General features: G+C 42.8%; 1 protein-coding gene and 1 pseudogene across 4 annotated transcripts in view; one reads left to right on the top strand and one right to left on the bottom strand.

Moving 5' to 3' along the window:
- The window catches only part of MEMO1 (mediator of cell motility 1), a 120,317-nt gene that overhangs the window by 29,205 nt on the left and 66,269 nt on the right, over positions 1-24,843 (top strand). For all 4 annotated transcript variants that reach the window (XM_060186830.1, XM_007523895.3, XM_060186831.1 and 1 more), the window contains one exon: positions 15,089-15,170. In XM_060186830.1, the coding sequence (XP_060042813.1) occupies positions 15,089-15,170 (82 nt within the window). The remainder of the gene's footprint in view (positions 1-15,088; positions 15,171-24,843) is intronic.
- LOC103114248 (nascent polypeptide-associated complex subunit alpha-like) lies at positions 21,803-22,438 on the bottom strand (annotated as a pseudogene).

Here is a 24,843-nt window from a genome sequence, read left to right as displayed (position 1 = left end):
TTGTTGCATAGGACAGAGAGAAATGGAGAGAGGAGGGGAAGACAGAGAGGGGGAGAGAAAGATAGACACCTGCAGACCTGCTTCACTGCCTGTGAAGTGACTCCCTTGTAGGTGGGGAGCCGGGGGCTTGAACCGGAATCTTTTTGCCAGAATTATGCTTTGTGCCACCTGCGCTTAACCGGCTGCGCTACCGCCCGACTCCCTGATTACTTATTCTAACATTTTCCTTCTCTATGTGATCTTGGTTCACAAAGCTGGAGCTCTCATTTTCCATCCCTGTGCTCCTGTTTGGAAATACCCTACTTTCCTCTGCTTCTGTCTGTCTCTCTCTTTTGTTTCTCCAGAGTTATTGCTGGGGTTTTGTGCAGCTACCAGCACTATGAATCCACTGCTCCTGGTGGCCATTTTTTTTGGTTAAACTAGAACACTGCTCAGCTCTGCCTTATGGTGGTGCAGGGGATTGATCCTGGGACTTTGGAGCCTCAGGTAGGAGAGCATTTTTTTCCATTTTGTTGGCTAGGGCTGAGAAATTGAGAGGTGGGGGGAGCGACAGATAGGGAGAAAGATAGACACCTGCAGCCCTCCTTCACCGCTTGTGAAGCGTCCTCCCTGCAGGTGGGGAGCTGGGAGCTCAAATGTATCCTTGCTTGGTTCCTTACGCTTAGTACTATGCACTTAACTGGATGTGCCACTGCCGGGTCCCCTGCTTCTCTGGCCTTTTTAATTCATTTTGTTCCAAGCGTTTTCTTTCTTCTGAACTCATAAATCCCTCCTTTAGAAAGTACTGTCTGTATCTCACCTTCACTATTTTTCCAAGAGGCTGTTGATTGAAATGGCATGAACTTTTTCTTGCGTAATCATTGCATTATCTTCCCAGCCTTCATATACATCTTTAATATGTTGCCTGATTTGGTTTGCTAGTAATTAGCATATATATTCATAAGAAACAGGGATTTGGCGGTCTGGCGGTGGCGCAGCGGGTTAAGAACACAGAGTATGAAGCATAAGGATCGTGCAAGGATCTGGTCTTGAGCTCCCGGATCCCCACCTGCTGGGGGGTCGCTTCATAAGCAATGAAGCAGGTCTGCAGGTGTCTATCTTTCCCCCTCTGCCTTTCCCTCCTCTCTGTTTCTCTCAGTCCTATCCAACAACAATGGAAGAAAGATGGCCTCCAGGAGCAGTGGATTCATAGTGCAGGCACTGAGCCCTGGAGGCAGAACAACAACAACAACATGGATTTATAGTTTCATTGTCATAACTTTGAGGGGGGCAGTTGGGGCCTTGCACATGTGCAATATCAGGGCCCTGACCCTTTAAATTCATATTTAGAGATAGAGAAGGAGAGAGAGAGAGAGAGAGAGAGAGAGAGAGAGCGCACGAGCCAGTGATACCACAGGATTAGAGCTCCCTCTGCCATCAGACACCTCCCTTGTAGTACTGGGGTTCAGACCTGGGTGGAGCACACAGCAAGACAGTGGCCTATCCTGGGAGCTAGCTATCTCTTTGGCCACATGTCATCTTTGTGTCATCAGTGTATTACTGGACTCATGCAGGGAGTCAGCAAATCTTTCACACACACACACACCCCCCCCCCCCTTGTAAAAGATTTGCATCAACTTTTCTTTAAATGTTTGTTAGAATTCACCAGCGAAGCCATCTGGACCTAGGCTTTTCTTTGTTGGGAGATTTCATTTACTGACTCAGTCTCTTTACTCGTTATACATATGTTCAGATTTTCTATTCTTAAGTGAGCTCTCTAGGAATTCATCCATTTCCTGTAGGTTGTCTTAAGTTGTTGGTGTGCTGCTAGTCTTCATGTTCTTTTATGATCTTTTTCTGTAAGGATCTATTATCATGATTTTCTCCTTTGAATTAGTTTTAAAATGGAATTCACTTACCTTCCTAGGAGATGGTACCACAGCTAGAGTGCCAGCCTTGCAAGCATGATGTCCAGAATTTAAGTCCCAGTAACACATGTGCCAGAGTGATGCTCTGGTTCTCTCTCATTGATAAGTAAATAAGTAGTAAAAGAAAATTCTGCTAGAAAGTTTCCTATGTAATTAACACACCCTTAAATGAACTAGAGATAGTCACTCGTTTTTCTTATTATAAGAGAGACATCTTACTGAATTTGTTTATTAATTTTATGTAAAATAATTAGCAAATTAAAAAAATTATATGTATTTTCCCTTTTGTTGCTCTTGTTATTGTTGTTATTATTGTTGTTGATATTGATGTCATCATTGTTAGATAGCACAGAGAGAAATGGAGAGAGGAGGGGAAGACAGAGGGAGGGGGAGAGAAAGACACCTGCAGATCAGCTTCACCGCCTGTGAAGTGACTCCCCTGTAGGTGGAGAGCTGGGGGCTCGAACCAGGATCTTTATGCGGGTCCTTGTGCTTTGCCATTGCGCTACCACAATTAGTAAATTTTAAAAAGATTAAAAAAATACTTGAGGATGGAGGAGATAGCATAAAGGTTATGCAAACAGACTGTCATACCTGAGGCTCCCAGGTCCCAGGTTCAATCCTCCCCCCCACCATAAGCCAGAGCTGAGCAGTGACAATAAATAAATGGATAAATGCCACCTCTCCAGATTCAAAGGAGGTCTCGAAACTTTACATCAGGCTCAACCTGACGCTGTTGACTGGCTACGGAAGAAGGGCAAACGCTAGAAGAAGAAGAATGGATAAATAAATAAAATAAAATAAAATAACTTCATATGTGGTAGAGAATTTCACATGAGAAAGAGAGAAGGCAGAGCACCACCCTAGCAAATGCAGGTTCCACTCTCTACCCAGTTAAGCCACTTCTCTCTACCACTGTTAACTTTATTTATTTATTTTCTTTATTTGATAGGACAGAGAGAAATTCAGAGGGGAGGGGAAAATAGGGAGGGAGAGAGACAGATGGACACCTGCAGTACTTGCTTTGCTGCTTGTGGAGCTTCCCTCCTCTAGGTGGGGAGTAGGAACTCAAACCCTGGTTCTTGTGCATGGTAACATGTGCCCATAACCAGGTGTGGTTCCCCCCCACTATTAACTTTATAATTTGTATTTTAAATATTATATAAACTGAGTCTGGGCCAAGAACTTGGGATGGAAATGTCTTGTTTACTTAGAGAATACATTTACTATCTGAAATTCCATCTGTAATGGACAAATTTACAGTAAAGCTAGACTGAAAACAGTGTGCAGACTATGACTTGTGGTACAAAGCAGTCAGGAATTTTGGGGGGAAGGGTAGCTCTAGGAAGGCCTGGATATGAAGTGGAGGGTAGTTTGCTAATCAGGGAGATAAGTGAAAGGGAAGGAGGTCTCCTTTGTAATTGATCTGAGGTGCTTCTTGAGGATTTGTCACTTAACACTGCTAACAGAACCAAACCTAACAACTAGATTTTCCTCTAGGAGATGGGAAGATGCTAATCCTAGTAGGACTAGCAGACAGTACAAGATTCAAGAGAAAGCAAGCAAGCAGGCCCTCAACTAATGCCAGTTTCAGCTGGGAGTGTTAGTTCAGTGTTATAACAACTCAAGAGCCTGCTGTACAGTATTTGTGTCTTTTTCAGTTCCATGAATATCTTCTTAGTTTATTCTATATGGCTTTTATCTTTTTGGTTACATTCTTTTCTAAGTATTAAATTATAAATGGGTCTGTTCTCTTTCCTTCTTCTTTCCTCCCTCCCTCCCTCCCTCCCTCCCTCCCTTCCTTCCTTCCTTCCTTCCTTCCTTCCTTCCTTCCTTCCTTCCTTCCTTCCTTCCTTCCTTTCTCTTCAAGGTTATCACTGGTTCACTGGGGCTTGGTGCCTATACTACGAATCCACTGCTCCAGGAGGCCATTTTTTCCCTTTTGTTGCCCATGTTGTTTATCGTTGTTGTTGTTACTGCTGTCATTGTTGTTGGGTAAGACAGAAGTGGAGAGAGGAGGATAAGACAGATGAGGAGAGAAAGACACCTGCAGATCTGCTTCACTGCTTGTGAAGTGACCCCCCTGCAGGTGGGGAGCTGGCCTCTCGAACAGGGATCCTTATGCCAGTCCTTGTGCTTCGTGCCACGTGTGCTTAACTGGCTATACTACTGCCTGACCCCAGATGGGTCTGTTTTCTTGATTTCATTTCTTTTTTCTTTTTTAATATTTATTTATATTTATTTATTTCCTTTTGTTGTCCTTGTTGTTTTATTGTTGTAGTTATTATTGATGCTGTTGTTGTTGTTGTTGCAGGTGGGGAACTGGGGGCTCAAACCAGGATCTGGATCCATATGCCGGTCCTTGCGCTTTGCACCATGTGCACTTAACCCACTGTGCTATCGCCCAGCCCCCAGCTACTATTGTTTTTTTAAAAAAAAAAATTTATTTACCAGAGCATTGCTCAGCTCTGGTTTATGATAGTGCTGGGGATTGAACCTGGGACTTGGGAGCCTCAGAGTGAAAGACTTTGTTATCTCCCCAGCCTGCCATTTCTTTTTCTTTTTTTAAATTTAAATAATTCTTTCTTTTGAATATTTATTTTATTTTCCCTTTTTTTTTTTTTTTGCCCTTGTTTTATTGCTGTAGTTATTATTGTTGTTGTAGTTGTTGGATAGGACAGAGAAAAATGAAGAGAGGAGAGGGAGGCAGAGAGGGGGAGAGAAAGACACCTGCTTCACTGCCTGTAAAGCGATTCCTCTGCAAGTGGGGAGTTGAGGGGCTCAAACTGGGATCCTTATGCTGGTCCTTGTGTTTTGTGCCATGTGCACTTAACCCACTGCCATACCGCCCCCCCGCCCCCCCATCATTTCTTCAAGTAAGTTTTTTTGCCTTTTCTCTTTTTTTCCCAGTACCACCTTTATAATGTGAATATTGGTCAGCTTGATGTCCCTTAAGTTGATCAGGTTGTCTTTACTTAATTTTTTTTTATTATCTTTATTTATTGGATAGAGACAGCCAGAAATTGAGAGGAAGGTAGAGATAAAGAGGGAGAGAGACAGAGAGTTACCTGCAGCACTGCTTCACCACTTGTGAAGCTTTCCCCCTGCAGGTAGGAACTGGGAGCTTGAACCTGGGTCCTTGCACATTGTAACAGGTGCACTCAGACAGGTGCCCCACCACTTAGCGCCATTTTTTTCCTTTTTTTCTACAGTGATGGGTCCCTTTGTCCTGTGTTCATATCGATGGATTCTTTTTCTGCTCATCTTGTCTGCTGTTCAGCTCTTGTGTGTGTGTATATATATATATATTCAGCTCTTGTATATATATAAATATATATATATTTCAGTATATTTTTTTATATTTATTTATTCCCTTCTGTTGCCCTTGTTTTATTGTTGTAGTTATTGTTGTTATTGATGTTGTTTTTGTATAGGACAGAGAGAAATGGAGAGAGGAGGAGAAGACAGAGGGGGAGAGAAAGATAGACACCTGCAGACCTGCTTCACCGCTTGTGAAGTGACTCCTGCAAGTGGGGAGTTGGGGGGCTCAAAACGGGATCCTTACGTTGGTCCTTGTGCTTCACGCCACATGCGCTTAACCCACTGCACTACCGCCCGACTCCCAGCTCTTGTATATTTTTAAGGTCACTTCTGTAAATGTTACTGTCTTAAGATTTCTCTCGTTAAAATTATTGCTCTGTTCATCTATTTTTCTTTTGAGTTCAGTGAACATTCTGAATGCCATGACTTTGATCCCTCTGCTTGCTTAATTACTTACTGTTGTCATAGATGTCTTGTTGGTACTTGCTCCTCTGTTTCTTCATTAGCTTGTTAGCCACCTCTGAAAGCAGCCTGGTGGAGGAGATGCCCTATCTCCTAGTCGTCTCACAGTCTGTTGTCTAGGCACCCATTTATTTTTCAGTGTCTGCCAGTTGTTGAAGTTGTGCCAAGACTAGCCAGTATCCCAAGGGAAGGCTCTCTCTTAGCCAGCACCTTGATTCGGGCTGATTTGAAGCCAGAACCCCATCTAACATATGTAACATGTGTGACTGTATATAGTTCCTTAGAGACCACAAGAGTCTGTCTCTTAGGTTTCCCGACTTAGGCCACCGAAGATGGTTGTCATAAAAGTCAGGTGCCAACGGGTGTAACCAGCTCCTTTCAGGACAGGCGAGCAATTGGAGAGAGGTGGTGTGTGTGTGTTTGTGTGGGTGGGTGGGGAGCAGCACAAAGGTAGCACCAGGCCGCCAGAGGGGAGCCAGACCTGAGGACTGTCAGTTCCAGGCTCCAAGGCGACCACACACAAGTTTGGTCTTTTTTGATGGGCTGCCTGTGCAGAGCCCTGGGGTGTTGCTCACAGCTCCACAGGACTCTGGAAACCAAGCGCTCTTGGCCATCATTAGGCACCCTCTGAGTGGGCCTGAATCATGTACCCAGTTTCTCTGGAGTGGGGCAGACAGAATGAGGATGGTTCCTGCAGCTGTGGTTTCTGGAGGGTGGCTGCAATGACAGGCCTCTTTCCCAGGAAGCCTGGTGCCTTCAACTGCATTATTATTATTATTATTACTATTACTGTTATTATTATTATTATTATATTATTATTATTATTTGCATGCTGGGCTGCTCTTAACTAGGAACTCTTTCTCCATTGGTGACTGTCCTGTGCTGCCTGGGACCCCCACAATCCAGAAGTGTTCCCTGAGCTGCAGTCCTAGGACCTAGACATCCTAGCAGAGTGCAAGGTCTTCTTCAGGAGGTTCTGGTGAATGGAAGCGAGGCAGAAGGACAGGGTCACCGGCTGCTGTCCCCTCAGAGGACCGCAGCAGAGCCCTGCATGTGCCCTAAGCCAGTTGCCTGCTCAGAGGTTGAAGCTCCAGTCCCACATGTAGGCCTCTTACAGAAAGCTGGGGTGTCTGCTGTCTTTGTGCTTTGTGTCCTGTAGCTGGCCAGGAACCCACTCCAACTCCTCCATTCCACAGTGCCCTCTCTGTGTTTCACACAGGGCCCTGACCACCATAGCCAGGCATCTTGAAGCTGGGTGCCAGGTGCAAGTGTCGGGGCAGACCTGGTGCCTCTGCTGCCACTTGTGCCCCAGGCTGTAGTTGATTAAGAACTCCTCCTCCACTGTTGTTGGCTAGTTTTGGAGACTTACACTGAGCTGGGACCCTGCAGTCATCCTCTAGAGTATCCCAGCAGGCCCTGGGGCTGCTTGCCCTCACCCTGATGCTTTAGCACCAAGTCTGGGGTCTGTGTACCAGTTCCTGGGTGATGGAGCACCCATCTCGAACCCTGTGAGAGCCACTCCTGTTTGCGTCAGCCTGCTGAGGCACTGGCTGTCATAGCTACATGTTTGGGGAGCTTGTCTCCTGGGTGGAGGTCTTAAAGGTTGGGTGCCTGATGGGGTTTCAGACTCTTCGTTTGGCTTGGCAGGGAGAAGCTCCCAGGCGTGAGTCCTCTCTGGATCGTTGGGGTTTATGCTAAGGCTATGCAACCTCTCTTGCTTGCACACTTTGATATTCTCCTTTGCATGATGTGTAATAGCCACTCAGCTGGTTTACAGACTTTTCTTAGAGGAAAAAAGAGATTATTAAAAAAAAGCTCAAAAATTATATTTCATTTTTTTGACCAGAGTGCCTCTCAGCAGTTGTCAGGGATGTCACATCGAAGTCTGTGAACTGTAATCATAATCTTATGACAATTTCTTTCTTTTAAAAAAATTTTTTTTTAGATTTTATTTACTTATTGAGAAAGATAGGAGAGAGAGAAAGAACCAGACATCACTCTGGTACATGAGCTGTTGGGAACTGAACTCAGGACCTCATGCTTGAGAGTTCAGTGCCTTAGCCACTGTGACACCTCCCGGACCACTTATGACAGTTTTTTTTAAAAAAAATTTATTTATTTTCCCTTTTGTTGCCCTTGTTGTTTTATTGTTGTTGTTGTTGGATAGGACAGAGAGAAGTGGAGAGAGGAGGGGAGGATAGAGAGGGGGAGAGAAAGACAGACACCTGCAGACCTGTTTCACCGTCTGTGAAACAACTCTCCTGCAGGTGGGGAGCTGGGGGCTTAAACCGTGATCCTTATGCTGGTCCTTGCACTTTGCACCATGTATGCTTAACCCGCTGTGCTACTGCCCGGGCTCCCCACTTAATGACAGTTTTTAAACAATGCCATTTTAAGGAACCCAGTATGCACCTGTCACATGATGAGTATATCAAGCATTCTGGTTTTTGCTGCCCTACCAGTTTACGGTTCTTGCTGCCATATTATTGCCTCATTTATGAATGGAACATCAAGCATATTTAAAGTAGTTGAAAACAGTATACTTGTTGCAACTGTTACTTTGTTCATACATTGTTTAACAAAATTTTCTTTATTACAATGAAAATAAATTTGTGTGACTCTGAATTTTTTTTTTTTTTTTTTTTGTGGGGATGATGCTTCCTGAAGTTCACATTAAGAGGATTTTACTTAGTCCGGTGGTGGCGCGCCTGGTTGGGTGGCGCACCTGGTTGAGTGCACATGTTACAGTGCACAAGGAACCAAGTTCAAGACCCCGGTCCCCACCTACAGGGGGAAAGCTTTGCAAGTGGTGAAGCAGGGCTGCAGGTGTCTGTCTCTCTCCCTTCCTATCTTCCCCTTCCTCTCGACTTCTAGCTGATTCTATCCAATAAATAAAGATAATAAAAAAACTAAAAAAAAGAGGATTTTACTTTAAATTCTGATATATAAAACACTTATTTTTGGGCAGGGGTAGATAGCATAATGATTATGCAAACAGACTGTCATGCCTGAGGCTTCAAAGTCCCAGGTTCAATCCCCTGCGCCACCGTAAACCAGAGCTGATCAGTGCTCTGGTAAAAAAAAAAAAAAAAAAAACACTTATTTTTTAAAAATGATATATATTTAAAAACTTTTTTAAAATCTTTGTTTATTGGATAGAGACAGCCAGAAATTGAGAGGGAAGGGGGGAAATTGAAAGGAAGAGACACCTGCAGCCCTGCTTCACCACTGCAAAATTTTCCCCCTGCAGGTGGGGACCGGGGGATCAAACCCAGGTCCTTGAGCTTTGTGACATGTGCACTCAACCAGGTGCACCACCACCTGGCCCCTCATTCTGAAATATTTTATCCCAAATAAATTTTGTTGTTGTCTTCATTTATTGTAGTTGTTGGATGTTAGTCACACATGCTTTCAATTATATTTTATATGTCATTAGGGTAGAATGTTGTCATGTGCATGCTTGTATTCTGCGGCAAATAGAATACTCCAGAAATGTATAACTAGTAGGTGTTTATTTATTAATTTTGCAGAGCAGTGCTCAGCTCTGGATTATGGTGGCGCGGGGGAATTGAACCTGGGACTCAGAGCCTCAGGCATGAGTATTGTTGCATCATCATTATGCTATCTCCCCCACCTTATAATTACTAGATGTTTAAAAGTTGCTTTGATGTCTGTAGATGAAAACTGTCTCATTGAAACCAAATGCTAATATTTTTAAATTGCCACTCTTTTTTTTTTAAGTTTATTTCTTTATTGGGGAATTAATGTTTTACATTCAACAGCCACTCTTTTTTTTAACAAGAAAAATACTGGCTTGGGTTTCATAGATCTATGTACAGTAGGTACTGTTCGTCGTTAAACTGTGTAATGAATGCTGAGTGTGCATGTGTACAGTAACTGTCAGCAGTTGTGTCTGCTCTACCACATGTGAAGCTTTCCCCCTGCAAGTGGGGGCCAGGGGCTTGAACCTGGGTCCTGTTCACTGGAATGTGAACACTTAACCAGGTGCACCATTGCCTGGCCCCTCCTTTTTGTCTTTTATAAAGTTTGTTTATTTATTTAGTTCCCCCCTTTTGTAGCCCCCCTTTTAGTAGTTATTGTTACTGTTGTTATTGATATCGTCGTTGTTAGATAGGACAGAGAGAAATGGAGAGAGGAATGGGTGAGAGAAAGACACCTGCAGACCTGCTTCACCCCCTGTGAAGTGACTCCCTTGCAGGTGGGTAGCTGGGGGCTTGAACCGGGATCCTTATGCGGGTCCTTGTACTTCCGCGCCATGTGTGCTTAACCTGCTGTGCTCCTGCCTGACTCCCCTAAATTTTTAAAAATTATCTTTATTTATTGTATAGAGACAGACAGAAACTGAGAGGAATAGAGAGATAGAGAAAGGAAAGGGACAGAGATACCTGCAGCACTGCTTCACCACTTATGAAGCTTCCCCTCCCAGGTGTGACGGGGGCTTGAACCTAGGCCCTTGTGTATAGTTACATGAGCATTCAACCAAGGGCACTACCACCCAGCCCCTTCTTTTTGTACCTATCAAATAAATAAAAATAAAATAAAAAAAGAAGAAAAAAATTAGGTTTTAAGGAACACTGATGCTTAAGACTTCAAATTAGTTTGGAAGTAGAAACTGGGGTAGGGATAGGTAGCATAATGGTTATGCAAAGAGACTCTCATGCCTGAGGCTACAAAAGTTTCAGGTTCAGTCTCTCCACTACTACCATGAACCAGAGCTGAGCAGTGTTTTGTTAAAAACAAACAAACAAAAAAATGGGGAGGTAGCATAATGGTTATGCAAACAAACTGCCATGCTTAAGGCTTTGAAGTCCCATGTTCACCCCCCCCCCCCATAAGCCAGAGCTGACCAGTGCTCCGGTAAAATAAAGGTAGGAACTGGTACACACATATGGTGCTAATTTCTAGATTCTGTGATTCATTTATTGTAGTAGAAATCTCAGATATAATCCTTCCGAGAATCTGTTAGCTGTGTTCACTCATATGACATGAGCAAATAGGCTCCTTTTGGCAGTGGGCCTCACATCTTAATGTGCGTTGGAGTCACCTGGAGAGCTTGTTATGTGTTCCTGGTTGCTTTCCCCGGAGACGCTGATGACAGCTCTGAGGGCAGACCTGATCACTTTTCTCAAATAAACACCTCAGATGATTCTGCTGTGTGGAGAACTTTTTAACTATTACAAGAAAATTACAGTTCCTAAACATATAAAATCTTGTGAATTGTAATTTAAAACGGTGAAAGTGGGTGGAAGTTTGGTGCTTATATAACCCCCCATCCCTACACCTTGCATGCTTAAGCCCCAGGTTCAAGTCACAGCACCATATGAGAGCACCAGGGGTGGTACCATCTCCATAGACAATACCTTATAGGCATGAAGTCCTCTATCTTATGAAGTAAATACATCTTTAAAAGAAAAAAAATCAATATTTTGTTTAACATCTTAAAACAGTATGTATGACCAGATACTGTGAAGGGATCAGTAGCATCATTTGCTCTGGCAAGGCCCTTTGTTTATAAATAAAAAGTAGGGGTAGGAATTTAGAATCCAAACCAGTAGTCTGACAAGTGATCAAACCTGTGTGCAGATACCTTTTTTTTTCTTCCCTTGCCTCTAGGGTTTTCAGTGCCTGCACTACGAATCCACTGCTCCTGGAGGCCATTTTTTCCATTTTGTTGCCATTGTTATAGGACAGAGAAATTGAGAGGAGGGGAAGACAGGGGGAGAGAAAGACACCTGCAGACCTGCTTCAGGATCTTTATGCTGATCCTTGCACTTTACACCATGTGTGCTTAACCTGCTGCGCTACTTCCTGGCCCTCCAGATACCAGTTTTATAAATGATCTGGAGAGAGGAGAACACTGTGATCCTTCAAATTAGGCAGCTCCTTTAAGTTACATCAGTGGACTAGACACTATAAAAAAAAAAAGAGTTTGCATATTAAAGTGGTGATTCACAGTTGACTTAGATATACGTGTTGGTTGATACACATTAAAGATTGTTCATTTGGATGATTAATTTCCCCAATGGAGTTATATCCTGAACTGAACTCTAGTTTTTTTTTTTTTTTTTCTTGTTCATGGTGTTCTTTATATTCTGACGTAAACTAGAGTTTAGTGAAAAAATGTAAAACAAATTCTTAGAATGTTTAAATCAATTAGTGACACAAAAGATTTCACTTAACATTTTACACTTACATCCAGGAGAACAATTAATTAGTATTCTGTTTTTGTTGTTGTTGTTGCCTCCAGGGTTATTGCTGAGGTTCGCTGCCTGCACTACGAATTCGTAGCTCCTGGGTGCCATTTTTTTCTCTTTTGTTGCCCTTGTTCTGTATTCTTGTTGTTACTATTATTGTTGTTATTGCTGTCATTGTTGTTGGATAGGACAGAGAAATTGAGAGAGGAAGGGAAGACAGAGAGGGGAAGAGAAAGATAGACACCTGCAGACCTGCTTTGCGGCTCGTGAAGTGACACCCCCCCCTGCCTGCAGGTGGGGAACCTGGGGCTCAAACCAGGATTCTTATGCTGGTCCTTGTGCCTTACGCCATGTGCGCATAACCTGCTGCGCTACTGCCTAGCCCCCAATATTTTATTTATTAATGAGAAAGGAGAGGAGAGAGAAAGAACCAGACATCACTCTGGTACGTGTGCTGCTGGGGACTGAACTCAGGACCTCGTGCTTCAGAGTCCAATGCTTTATCCACTGTGCTTCCTCCTGGACCACACAATTAGTATTCTTCATAGCAAGGTTGCTTTTTTGTTTTTGTTGTTGTTGTTGTGTTAGATTCAGTGCTACAGTTTTTGTGTTCATGTGTTCCTGAAGGCATATTATTTCCAGTGTGAGGAGCTCTATCATAGACACACAAAAACAAGCAGCACCCCCAGGGATGTATCTAAAAATTAGATACTGTTTTATAAATAGTAGCATAGCAAAAACTACAAGTATGTTGTCACAACAGGATATCAATGATGGGAGAAGGATCTGGGGAAAACTACTGAAATATTATTTATTTCTAAAGTTAAAGGAGAGTATTGTTAGGGGCCAGGCAGTGGTGCACCTGGTTGAGTACACAAGGACCTAGGTTCAACCCCTGGTCCCCACCTGCATGGGGAAAGCTTCACGAGACGTGAAGGAGGGCTGCAGGTGTCTCTCTGTCTCTCTCCCTCTCTCTCCCCCTCTCCTTTCAATTTCTCTCTGACTGTATGCCATAATAAATAAATAAAATTATAAAAAATAATGATGCCTCAATATTGATACTGTCAGAGTGAAATTTTCTTGTATTAAAGAATTGGAATTATCTTAAACTTCACTGTTGGGTGTTGTGATATTTGTTTTTGAAATCATGATTATAATTGGTCAATAATCAATACATTTTAAGTTTTATTTCATGGTAGCATGATTTAAAAAGTAACTTTCTGTTGGTCCTCCAATTTTTATTTGAAATGTTATTGGCCTGGGGCTGAGCAATAGTGCACCTTTAAGAATGCACACATTACTATGTGCAGTGACTCAGGTTCAAGCCCCAGGCTCTCACCTGCAGGGGAGAAGCTTCACAAATGATGAGACAGTGCTGCAGGTGTCTCTCTTTCTCTCTTTTTTGTTTTGTTTATTTGTTTATTTATTTTCCCCAGAGCACTACTTAGCTCTGGTTTATGGTGGCGCAGGAGATTGAACCTGGGACTTCAGAGCCTCAGGCTTGAGAATCTCATTGCATACCCATTATGCTATCTGCTCTTGCCCTCTGTCTTTATTCCCTCTTCCCTTATTTCCCCCCTCCGTGTTCCTCCCTCCCTCCCTCGCATATATTTGCTATTGGCCTGTTAAATTCAGACATCCAAGTGCTGCTCTAAAATGTCTAACATTTTGATCTATCTGTATCTAGATCTTCACCACGTGTCAGGGTTTTTTTTGTTTCTTTTTTCTTTTTCTTTTTCTTTTTTGCCTGTAGGGTTATCTCTGGGGCTCAGTGCCAGCACTATAAATCCACTATTCCTGGTGGTCATTTTTTTTTTTTTAATTTTATTGGATAGTACAGAAATTGAGAGGGGAGGAGGAGATAGGCAGAGACAAAGGTAGACAGACACCTGTAGACCTGCTTCACCGCTTGTGAAGTGTCCCTCCTGCAGGTGGGGAGCTGGGAGCTTGAACCCAGATCCTTGCATAAATCCTTGTGTTTTGTACTGTGTGCTTAACTGGGTGCGCCACCACCCAGCCCCTTAGGGTTTATTTCTTAGTGTGGTCCAAACAGATTTTATGGAATGATTAATTCTAAAATAGGCAACCTGTTGAAACTGGAGGGAAGGCAGGATAAGTGGTGGGAAAAGGATTAGCTCTTTTTTGAAGTTGGGTGACTAATTTCCAGATTTGCCAAGTACTGATTTTCCCATGGTGCTTGGCTTTCAGTACCTGAACCAGGTAAACCCCTGGCTACTTGCCTCTGTGGATTTTCCTTGACAAAGTGCTGGCAGTGAGAAGGAGTGAAGGTGTAAAATAAAAGGAGGAACTCTTAGGTAATTCCTTGTCTTAAAGATTGGGTGCAAATTCACTAGTTAATGTAGCTTCTGAGCTTTACTTCTTGGCTGTGGTACAGGTAAAATTCCTGATTGTGATTTCAGAGTTCTTGTGTTTCTTTTCACTTCTACTCAGCTGCTCAAGTGGGAAGTTGGTTTTGACTCTAATAGAAAGAGAGCAGCCAGGAGCAAAGGGATGACTTTTGAATATAGACTTGGGAATGGCTATAGTGATGGATCCTTGAATCTCAGGCTGGGTAAGAAGTGGAAAGAGAGAATGAAAGTCAGTGAGAAAAAATAACTTCCAATCTTCTGGGCTCAACAGATTTCTAGGTGTGAACTAGAAAGGTAGGAAATGAAGGGAGTGAGATGTTTGAAGCAGATTTTTGAGTTGTAGGCATTGGTTGTCATAACCACAGGAGTAGAGAACTGGGTGAATGGATGAATGGAAAGGCCATTGGGTGGGGAGTGATCCCTCCCTGCATATGATTTTAGTGATTAAGGCCAATTTTGGTACTCTTAAAAACATTTGGTTGGATATTGTCTTTTCATATATTTACTCTCTTTTGTCTCTCTCTGTATTTTGCTTAAACATCTCTAATTGTGGAGCATACTGCTCTTCTGGAATGAAGGCAGTTGTAAATAAGTATGTATAAATTCAAGTTTTTTAATCAGTCCTTGGCCTTATCACACAACTTGCTAGAGCCTTTGTACTTGGTTAATTTTTAAAATGTTAGCTTCCACATTGATGATCCCTCTGCCCACTAAACTGTTTCAGCCCCAGAGAGGGTGACCACAGGCTTTGTGTCATGTATGGTTATCTCCAGTACAATGCTTTGCTGACTTCACTTTCCCTCTCTTTTTATAGGACCGCAGCTGAATGCACAGCTAGAAGGTTGGCTTTCACAAGTACAGTCTACAAAAAGACCTGCTAGAGCCATTATTGCACCGTAAGTTTTAAGGTCTTTACCCGGAAGCATTTATGTGATAAGTATTAATAAAGAATGAGTATTTACAGGTCAAACTAAAAATTAAAAAACAATCACTCTGTTGAGTTGAAGACTTTATATTCAATAAATTCATGATTTCTTTGACTTCCACTTAACATGAGGTTAAAGGAATTGGCCACTTGACTTTTTCAGATGTAGTAATTGAAAATATGTTTTTGGTAATAAAAGTGACTTTTAAAGCAAGGTTCATATACATTAGGTGAACTTGTTAATTACAGTAGTAATTGACATAAACGAGTTAGTCCTATTTTAAATAAATGTTAAAAAATATACTTTCTTCCAGGTAATTTTTGGCTTAGAAAAAAAAGATGTTTTGAGTCTAATACGGTGCAAAATGGAATAGCAACCAGATTTTTGTCAAAGGGGTAGAGTTTTTCCTTTTTAAATAAAGAAATGCTGTAATCACTTTGTCTTTGAATATTACAACTATAAGCCAGCAAATATACAAGTAATGATGAGTGTATGATATAAAATCACTTCATTTGATTTGGTTTCCAATCTAGCCTTGAAAGTATTGCATTAAGTACTCGTTAACATATTTCTCAAAGGAGAGCAAAGGTTGGGGTGTGTATCTTTTGCCTTACATCAGCTTCTTTCATTGAGGTAAGATTAGTCACCTGATAAATAACTGTGAAATTACTAGTCACAACCATTTACAAAACAATGTGATGTAAATAAATACATACATTTAAGGAGGCCACATTCATGTTTAGCATGTAAAAATGTTCCACAGTTGTTAGGTATTTTGTTAAATACATTTATTTGCATGACTTAGTTCTTTTTTTTTTTTTTTTTCTTTTTCTTCCCTCACCAGAGCACAGCTCAGCTCTGGAGTGCCAGAACTTAGCTTAATTAATTAATTATTCCAAGTGACTTGGCAAGTCATTTGATGTTTTGAGCAATAGTGACAAGATCTGACTTAGTGTGAAAAAGACTGCTCTGGGGGGTCAGGCGGTAACCGCGCAGCCAGTTAAGTGCATGTAGTGCAAAGCGCAAGGACCCGCGTAAGGATCCTGGTTCGAGCCCCCGGCTCCCTACCTGCAGGGGATTCGCTTCACAAGCGGTGAAGCAGGTCTGCAGGTGTCTGTCTTTCTCTCCCCCTCTCTGTCTCCCTCCCCAATTCTATCTGTCCTATCCAACAATGAACGATATCAACAGTAACAATAATAACCACAACAAGGCTACAACAAGGGTAAGAAAAGGGGGGAAAAAAAGAAAAAGAAAGAGACTGCTCTAACTGCTGATGGACCTTCTGTTTCTTCTTCTTCTTCTTCTTTTTTTAATTTTTAAATTCTTTTAAATATTTATTCCCTTTTGTTGCCCTTGTTTCATTGTTGTACCCGAACTGCCCCTGCGGCTCCAGACAGACTATGACCCACATAGTCAACGACTGCCACCTCTCCAGATTCAAAGGAGGTCTCGAAACTTTACATCAGGCTCAACCTGACGCTGTTAACTGGCTACGGAAGAAGGGCAAACGCTAGAAGAAATTGTTGTAGTTATTATTGATGTCATTGTTATTGGATAGGACAGAGAGAAATGGAGAGAGGTGGAGAAGACAGAGAGGGAAGAGAAAGGTAGACACCTGCAGACCTGCTTCACTGCCTGTGAAGTGACTCTCCTTCAGGTGCGGAGTGGGGGCTCAACCGGGATCCTTATGCCAGGTCCTTGTGCTTTGTGCCACGTGTGCTTAACCCGCTGCGGCATCATCTAAGTTCATTTCCCACGTCTATGCTTGACTGGACCTGCCAATATACGCGGATATTTTCTCCCACCCTGTCCAACGCTTGACGTCTCGTCACCCAATCTGGTCCCCTACACCTACACTGAACTTCTCTGTTCCAGACTCTTGGAAACAGAGTTGGCAGTCAGCTGAGGTAAAGAACAAACACCTCATCTCAGACCCCTGCAAGCGTCAACCCGGCTTTGACGTTATGATTGGGCCCTCCTCAATCGCTATCGAACAGGCCATGGCTGGTGCGCCGCTATGTTCTATCGCTGGGGAGCCAGAGATGACCCGAACTGCCCCTGCGGCTCCAGACAGACTATGACCCACATAGTCAACGACTGCCACCTCTCCAGATTCAAAGGAGGTCTCGAAACTTTACATCAGGCTCAACCTGACACTATTGACTGGCTACGGAAGAAGGGCAAACGCTAGAAGAAGAACCCGCTGGGCCACCGCTCGACCCTCAGAGATTATTTATTAAGGAATACAGACAAGGCCAGACTTGACACAGAAACAGGCTGAGCTGGTACATCTATCACACTAAAGAGTCCAAACAGTGGGGGCCAGGTGATGACGTACCTGGTTAAGCACTTATATTATAGTGTGCAAGGACCCAGGTTCAAGACCCTGGTCCCCACCTTAGGGGGAAAGCTTTGTGATGGGTGAAGCAGGGCTGCAGGTGTCTCTACCTCCTCTCTCAATTTCTCTCCGTCTGTATCCAATTAAAAAAAAAAGAGAGAGTGATCTGGGAGATGACTCAGTGGATAAAGCACTGAACTCTCAAGCATGAGGTCCTGAGTTCAAGCCCCAACAGCACATGTACCAGGGTGATATCTGGTTCTTTCCTTCTCCTCCTATCTTTCTCATTAATAAACAAAATCTTAAAAAAAAAAATAGAGAAGAGATTCAAGGACTAACCCTAGAGGCAAGTCAGCTTTATTTAGAGGTCAAGATGAAGATGAGCATTTGCAAAGATGATATTGGAGGAGGACCAATGAGGAAGAAGAAAGACAAATAACAAAAGGTGTCTCTGGGAATCAAAAGAATGAGAAATGTGTTAGGGTAGAGGAAATAACCAGCTGTGTCAGATGCTGCCAATAGGTCAGATAGGATTCAGACCAAGAGCTGATAATTGTGTTTCATGCTGTGGAGATTTGCTGGTGACCTTGATAAAGACAATCTCTGTAAGCACAGGTGGAGAGGGAAATGAAGACAGTAAGTAAAATATTTTTAACATGAATTTTGCTGTAGACTAAGGGGATTAGGGCAATGGGAATGTAGTGTCAGTGGAAAATTTTATTTAAGATGGGAAATATTAAAGTGTTCATGAAACTGAAGAAATGAGCTGCTAGAGGAAAAAAAAAGTTGGTATAGAGAGAAGTTGGGAAGTTTGCCTCAGTGAGAAGCAATGGAGTAATAGCAATAGCATCTCCTGAGATAGTTTACTAACACTTTCACTCCTTTGCTGGTATTTGACAGTTATGGTGAAGCAGTGCTATAGGTCTCTCTCTCTCTCTCTCTCTGTGTCTCTCTCTCACACACAAACACACACACACACACACACACACACACACACACACACACTCTCTCTCTCTCTCTCTCTCTCTCTCTCTCTCTGTCTCGGTCTCTCTCTCTCTCCTCCCCCCCTCTTCCTCTCCCCCCTCTCTTCCTTTCTCCTCCCTCCCTGGTCCTCCCTCTTTCTCTAGCTCCTTTTTTCTCTCCCTCCCTCCCCCCTCACATTTTATAAATTCTAGCTCTGTGGGACCAACTTTTCTTAGATTTTTTTTTCTTTTTTAGGTGTAAAAGGGTAATAAATAAGCCTAGAACGTAGAACTTTAAAAGTATTTAAACATTTTCAATTTTTCTGTTGCTATAAATTAAGTAGAATATTGTTACTAAGGAATAATTATTGAGTGGTCTGGTAGGTGGTACAGTGGATAAGGCATTGGACTCTCAAGCATGAGGTCCCAAGTTCAATCCCCGGCAGCACATGTACCAGAGTGATGTCTGATTTTTCTTTTTCTCCTTCTATTGTTCTCATTAATAAATAAATGAAATATTTTTTTAAAAAGAATATTGACCCATAACAAATGTTATGCAATGTTAGTGAATTCCTCTACTCTTTTTCTTTCTCCTCCTCGTCATTTTTATTAGGGGAATTAATGGTGACCATAGGTCAAATACTGTCTTTTGTGTTTCCATATTGTCTTTGATGAAAAGTTACTCAGGGTTCTGCCGCAGGAGCGTGGAAGAAGCCAAGAATTTTGTCTGGAAAGTGTCTTTGAGCTCGCAGAGTAGACACCATGAGCAAGGCTCATCCTCCCGAACTGAAAAAAATTTATGGACAAGAAGTTATTGAAATTAAATGGCGGTAGATCTGTCCAAGGAATTCTGCGGGGATTTGACCTGTTTATGAACCTTGTGATAGATGAATGTGTGGAAATAGCATCATCATGTTAGAAGCCTTGGAATGAGTATAAACACAACGACTGTTCAACAAGAAGATTGTTCAGCATGTCCCCTCTTCCACTGCATCTTTTCACTTTGATATAAAAATTAGGTTATGTACATTTTCTTACTGAGTTTTGTTAAATAAACTTTTATTTTTATTTTATTTTTTTCTTTTTCTTTTTTCTTTTTTTTTTTTTTTCCTCCTCCAGGGTTATTGCTGGGCTTGGTGCCTGCACCATGAATCCACCGCTCCTGGAGGCCATTTTTTCCCCCCCTTTTTTTGTTGCCCTTGTTGTAGCTTCGTTGTGGTTATTATTATTGCCCTTGTTGACGCAATTCGTTGTTGGATAGGACAGAGAGAAATGGAGAGAGGAGGGGAAGACAGAGAGGGGGAGAGAAAGATAGACACCTGCAGACCTGCTTCACCGCCTGTGAAGCGACTCCCCTGCAGGTGGGGAGCCGGGCGCTCTACCCGGATCCTTACGCCGGTCCCTGTGCTTTGCGCCATATGCGCTTAACCCACTGCGCCACCGCCCGACCCCCTAAATAAACTTTTATAATAGTCAAAAAAAAAAAAAAAAAGAAAGAAAGGAAAAGTTACTCAGGCTGTGATAAGCTCTTGTCCTTCACAGTTTCACTGTCCACCCTGAAATTCTCAGAATGAGCCAGTGAGAGTCCACACCATGTAGCGATTGGTCATTTTCTTGATGTAGGAGTTTAAATCATACCCACACTGCAAGGCTACTGTGTGGGTGACTGTCATAGAGGGTGAGGGGCAACACAGAGTTTTTGGAGGATTAGAAGCTGGACTTGGGGGAGATGGGCAGTAGCGCAGCAGGTTAAGCGCATGTGGTGCAAAGTGCAAGGACCAGTGGAAGGATCCCAGTTCGAGGCCCTGGCTCCCCATCTGCAGGAGAGCCGCTTCACAGGTGTTGAAACAGGTCTGCAGGTGTCTATCTTTCTCTCCCCATCTCTGTCTTCCCTTCCTCTCTCCACTTCTCTCTGTCCTATCCATCAATAACTACAACAATAAAACAAGAAGGGCAAGAAAAGGGAATAAATAAATAAACAAAACATTTAAAAAAGAAGCTGGACTTGCTATGTGCGCTGTCTGTTGTATAGAAGTAAAGGTGAAGCCAGAGTGCTCCCTGTGACAGGAGGCGTAGCTTTCACAGGGCCACACTTTTACCTAACGACATAGTTGTACATATTAAAATGTAATTTTGTATTTGTCTTCATGAGAAATTACATCAGGACCTGGAAATGCTATCAGGAATGACTTTGCATTGAAGATTTTAAAATTTATTTAATTTTTTATTTCAATAAAATTTTTTCTAAAAATTTTTAAAAAATTTATTCCCTTTTGTTACTCTTTTTTAAATTGTTGTAGTTATTGTTGTCGTTGTTGGATAGGACAGAAAGAAATGGAGAGAGGAGAGGAAGACAGAGGGAGAGAGAAAGACACCTGCTGACCTGCTTCACTGCCTGTGAAACGACCCCCCTGCAGGTGGGGAGCTGGGGGCTTGAATGCATTGAATTTAAAGAGCTTTTTAAAATGGCTGAGTGGCACACATTTATATATGTATTTTTTAAAATGAGAACACTGATCAGCTCTGGTTTATGATGGTGTGGGGGACTGAACCTAGGACTTTGAAGCCTTAGGCATGAGAGTCTCTTTGTATAACCAGTATGCTGTCTATCCCCACCCCACACATTTTTTATGATGCACATTCAAATATCTGTAGAGCTCAAATTTTCATTGTTATGTTGTTCTGCTGACCATTAGGCTGAAAAGATAGAACTGCAGGTGTTCTCTTAGTAAGACCTCCTTTAGTCTGAGCAATCCCTTATTGAAGCCTTCCCACATGTGTCTTGTTATAGATGGTGTTAGCAAGGGAAAGGGAAAGGCACGGAGGTCAGCAGTGAGATCCAGTGAAGATTACTGTCACCTCCCACATTACCATGCGTCTGGGCTAGGATAAAGGATAGTGCTAGAAAGCCCTCCATTGCCTTTGATCTAGTTCTTTTCAGGAAGTACAGCTTCTCATCTTGGGAGGTGAAGAGCGATAGAACACTTCAGTCTAGGCAAAGACAGCCACACTTCATAATCTAAGTAAAGACAGTTCTGTGTTCTCTATCCCAGAATGGATTCTTTTCCAAGCCGGGACTGTCTCTCCCCTTGCATCTAGTTTGTCTGCTGCAAGCAGATTTCTAAATCATCAGCTTCAGAGAAGACTAGAATCCTGAAATCTGAGTTATTAATATTATTTTTTCATCCAACAAGAAGCCATAACTTTATTAATGATAGAAACAGTACAAATTTCAAACCACAAGCTGCAGATACTCTTGTAATATCCCACCCCCAAAAGTGTTTTTTTTTCTTTCAAGATGGTTACATTGTTAGTTCCATAATATAGCATCTACAATATCATTACTGTTGTTCTTCAGGACTCGAACTGCCTTTGCTCTTGAGACATTTGCTTGTGACATGACCAATTCTATGTCCTTAACTTCTAAATCGGCTTCATCAACCTCTTCCTCTTCACTCTCTTGTACAGTTGAAGTTGGCGTGTTTTCTTGGATGTTAGAGACCGCCTCACCCTCAGCTTTGAATTTCTCAGCAGCTGCTAGATGTGCTTGCTGAGATAAATCTTCAATCTTTGCTTCTCCAAAAACTATGTAGTTATCTGATGCTGGACTTTTGTAGACATCTGGCTTTGTCATGACAAAGAGGACATTCTTTGATTTTCGGATAGTGACTCTAGTAACCCCTGTAACCTGCCGAAGACCCAGTTTGGACATAGCCTTTCGCTTTACTGACTGGTTCTTCATCGAGTTCAGCTGTTGCCGCCAGCTAAGCTCGTTGTGTGGTTGCTTGTGTGGTACTGACTCATCGCTGTCAGATTCTGTTCCAGACCCTGTCGCAGCCTGTGGCTGTGGCAACTCCTGCTCTGTAGCAGGGACAGTTTCTGTGGCTTCACCGGGCATTTTGTGCGGGCAACGCGGAACCAAGATGGCGGCAGAAAGAGAGCGGAACCCGAGCATGACCGCGCCTGAGTTATTTTATAAAACATTTGCCCCGGGGGCCAGGCGGTGGCGCACCTGGTTGAGCGCACATGTTAAAACATTTACCCCAATTAGTGAGGTTTCCCAAATGACATTCTTTTAGGACATGGTTCTTCCAGTTTTTCAAATTTGTAGCTTCCCTTCCCACCCCATAGGCTCCTTCCCTTCCTTCAGATAAAGGCATCCTCTGGTGGGTCAGGATGGGCCTAGAGTTGTAAGTTGTAACCTTTCTGCTGTAGTTTCTTCTACAAGTAGCATCATTTCTCTCTCATAGGGCTTCAGTGAGGACTGAGTGAGTTAATGCTTTGAATTACATGGAAGAGTCCCTGATTACATAGTAAGCGCCCAGTAAATGTCAGTTATTACCATTATCGTAATTACCCTCTGTCTCCTCCTGTGTCGCCGGGGCCTCCTTGGTCACTGAGATATGTCAGTTTTCTTCATAGAGTCCGAGTGCTCATTTCTCATTTCCCACTGGCACTGGCAGCATTCTGGACCATGACATTACTCTGTCGTGCTGTAGCTTTCAAGTGCCTCACTTAACACCTCCTGCCTCTAATCTGCTCTTCGTGCTCATGTTTTCAGTACTAGACAAATAGCAATTTCACCCTGTCACTCAGGAGCACACAGCATTTTTTCAGTGACTTGTTCTACCAAGCCCAGACTCCTCTGTTTGAATGTGGCTTAGAGGACACACTATTCCTCTCAGGCCAGTCTCATATTTCCTCGTCTACCTCACACACTTGGGCACTTGTTCTGTTCTCCTTTCAGCCTTTCTGCCCTTTGTGCCACACCCGTCTGCTCTCCTGTTTCTGTCCTGTCCACACTTCAAGGACCCAGTGTTTTCTTTCTTTTCTTTTTTTAAAAAAAACTTAATGTTGGAGGGTTAATGATTTATGGTATAGTTGTTGACTGACACGAGTACAGTTTTTCATTTTTGTGTGATAGGTGTCTGCAAAACACTCTCAGTCCTAGAACCCAGTGATTTTTTTTAAAAGTCTTTTAAATATTTTATTTGTTGGCTAGAATCAGAGATAAATCAAGAGAGGAGAAGATAGAGAGACACCTGTAGCACTGCTTCACCACTCATGAAGCTTTCTCCCTGCAGGTGGGAACTGGAGGGTTGATCCCTGGTCCTTGCACATTTTAATATGTGCGTTCTCATGGGTGTGCCACCACCTGGTCCCTTCCCAGCACTTCTGAATAGCCTCTCTGACTTAAGAACTCTGCTTAGGTGACTTGGGAGGTGACTAAGTAGATTAAGTATTAGGTCCTCAAGTATGAAGTCCCGGGTTCTGTCCCTGGCAACACATGTGCCTGCATGATGCTATGGAGTGATATCTGTCTGTCTCTTTCTCTCATTAGTAAGTAAATAAATTTAAGAAGCCCTCAGTGTAATTGGTGGTGTGGACAGCTCACCTGGTGTAGAACACATCATGTTGGAGGACCTGGATTCAGGCCTTTAGCCACCATCTGGGAGCACCCACCTGTGTGAGGGGTGCTTCATGAGAGGTGGAGCAGTGCTACGGTGTCTCTGCTTAGCTCTCGGAGACATCTTTTTCCATCTCTTTGACCTTGTATTTAAAAAGTCCTCAGGAGTGTTGGAATTGTGTATGCATGGAACCCCCTCCGACAGCCCTGTGGCAAACAACAAACAAACAAAAAACCCCGAGTGAATAAATGAACAGTGAGCTCGGTAGTGGTGCACAAGCTTGAGTTCCATCGCAACATCACATTTACTACAGTGATGCACAGGTTCTGCCCCCCACCCCAAATAAATATTATAATCATAATGATGATAATGCACTAAAAAAGAAGAAAATTCAGTTTGGGTAGGAACAGGGTCGGTAAAACTATAGGACTCAAACTGGAAAGAAAGATTGATTTAGAGATCAGAGAATGGACTGGAGATCGGGGCCTTTGAATTCAAGGTTGATAGATGGGAAGTATTCTGAAGAGCAGACATAAGATCAGAGGATCAGATTAAAATGATACACAGCTTGGGAAATGAGTGACAACTGACAGCAGAGCCATGCCAAAATCTGCAGTGCTCAGGTTTGAGACTGACCAGGGCAGACCCAGATGGATCCCATCGTAGGCAAGAGAGTATATTTCTGAATTGACGAGAGAACCAGTAATGCTGAGGAATTTTAAGCAGTTTGTATTGGGGGTCTCAGGCCCTGGAAGATTGGGAACAAAACCAGATGAAATAGAAGTCCTGGTTTTATGTTGTACCATAGAAGCAAATTTATTTCCTCCTAGCAAAGGTTAGAAGTAGGTTGTGAGATATGGTCTATATTGAGACAACTTGATCAGCCCTGTGCCCAAGGTGTAAGGACAGAGTGATAGCCACTCATCTGACTAGGG

The sequence above is a fragment of the Erinaceus europaeus genome, chromosome 3, assembly GCF_950295315.1.
Source record: "Erinaceus europaeus chromosome 3, mEriEur2.1, whole genome shotgun sequence".
NCBI lineage: Eukaryota > Metazoa > Chordata > Mammalia > Eulipotyphla > Erinaceidae > Erinaceus > Erinaceus europaeus.
This window is presented reverse-complemented; position numbering and strand designations above follow the sequence as displayed.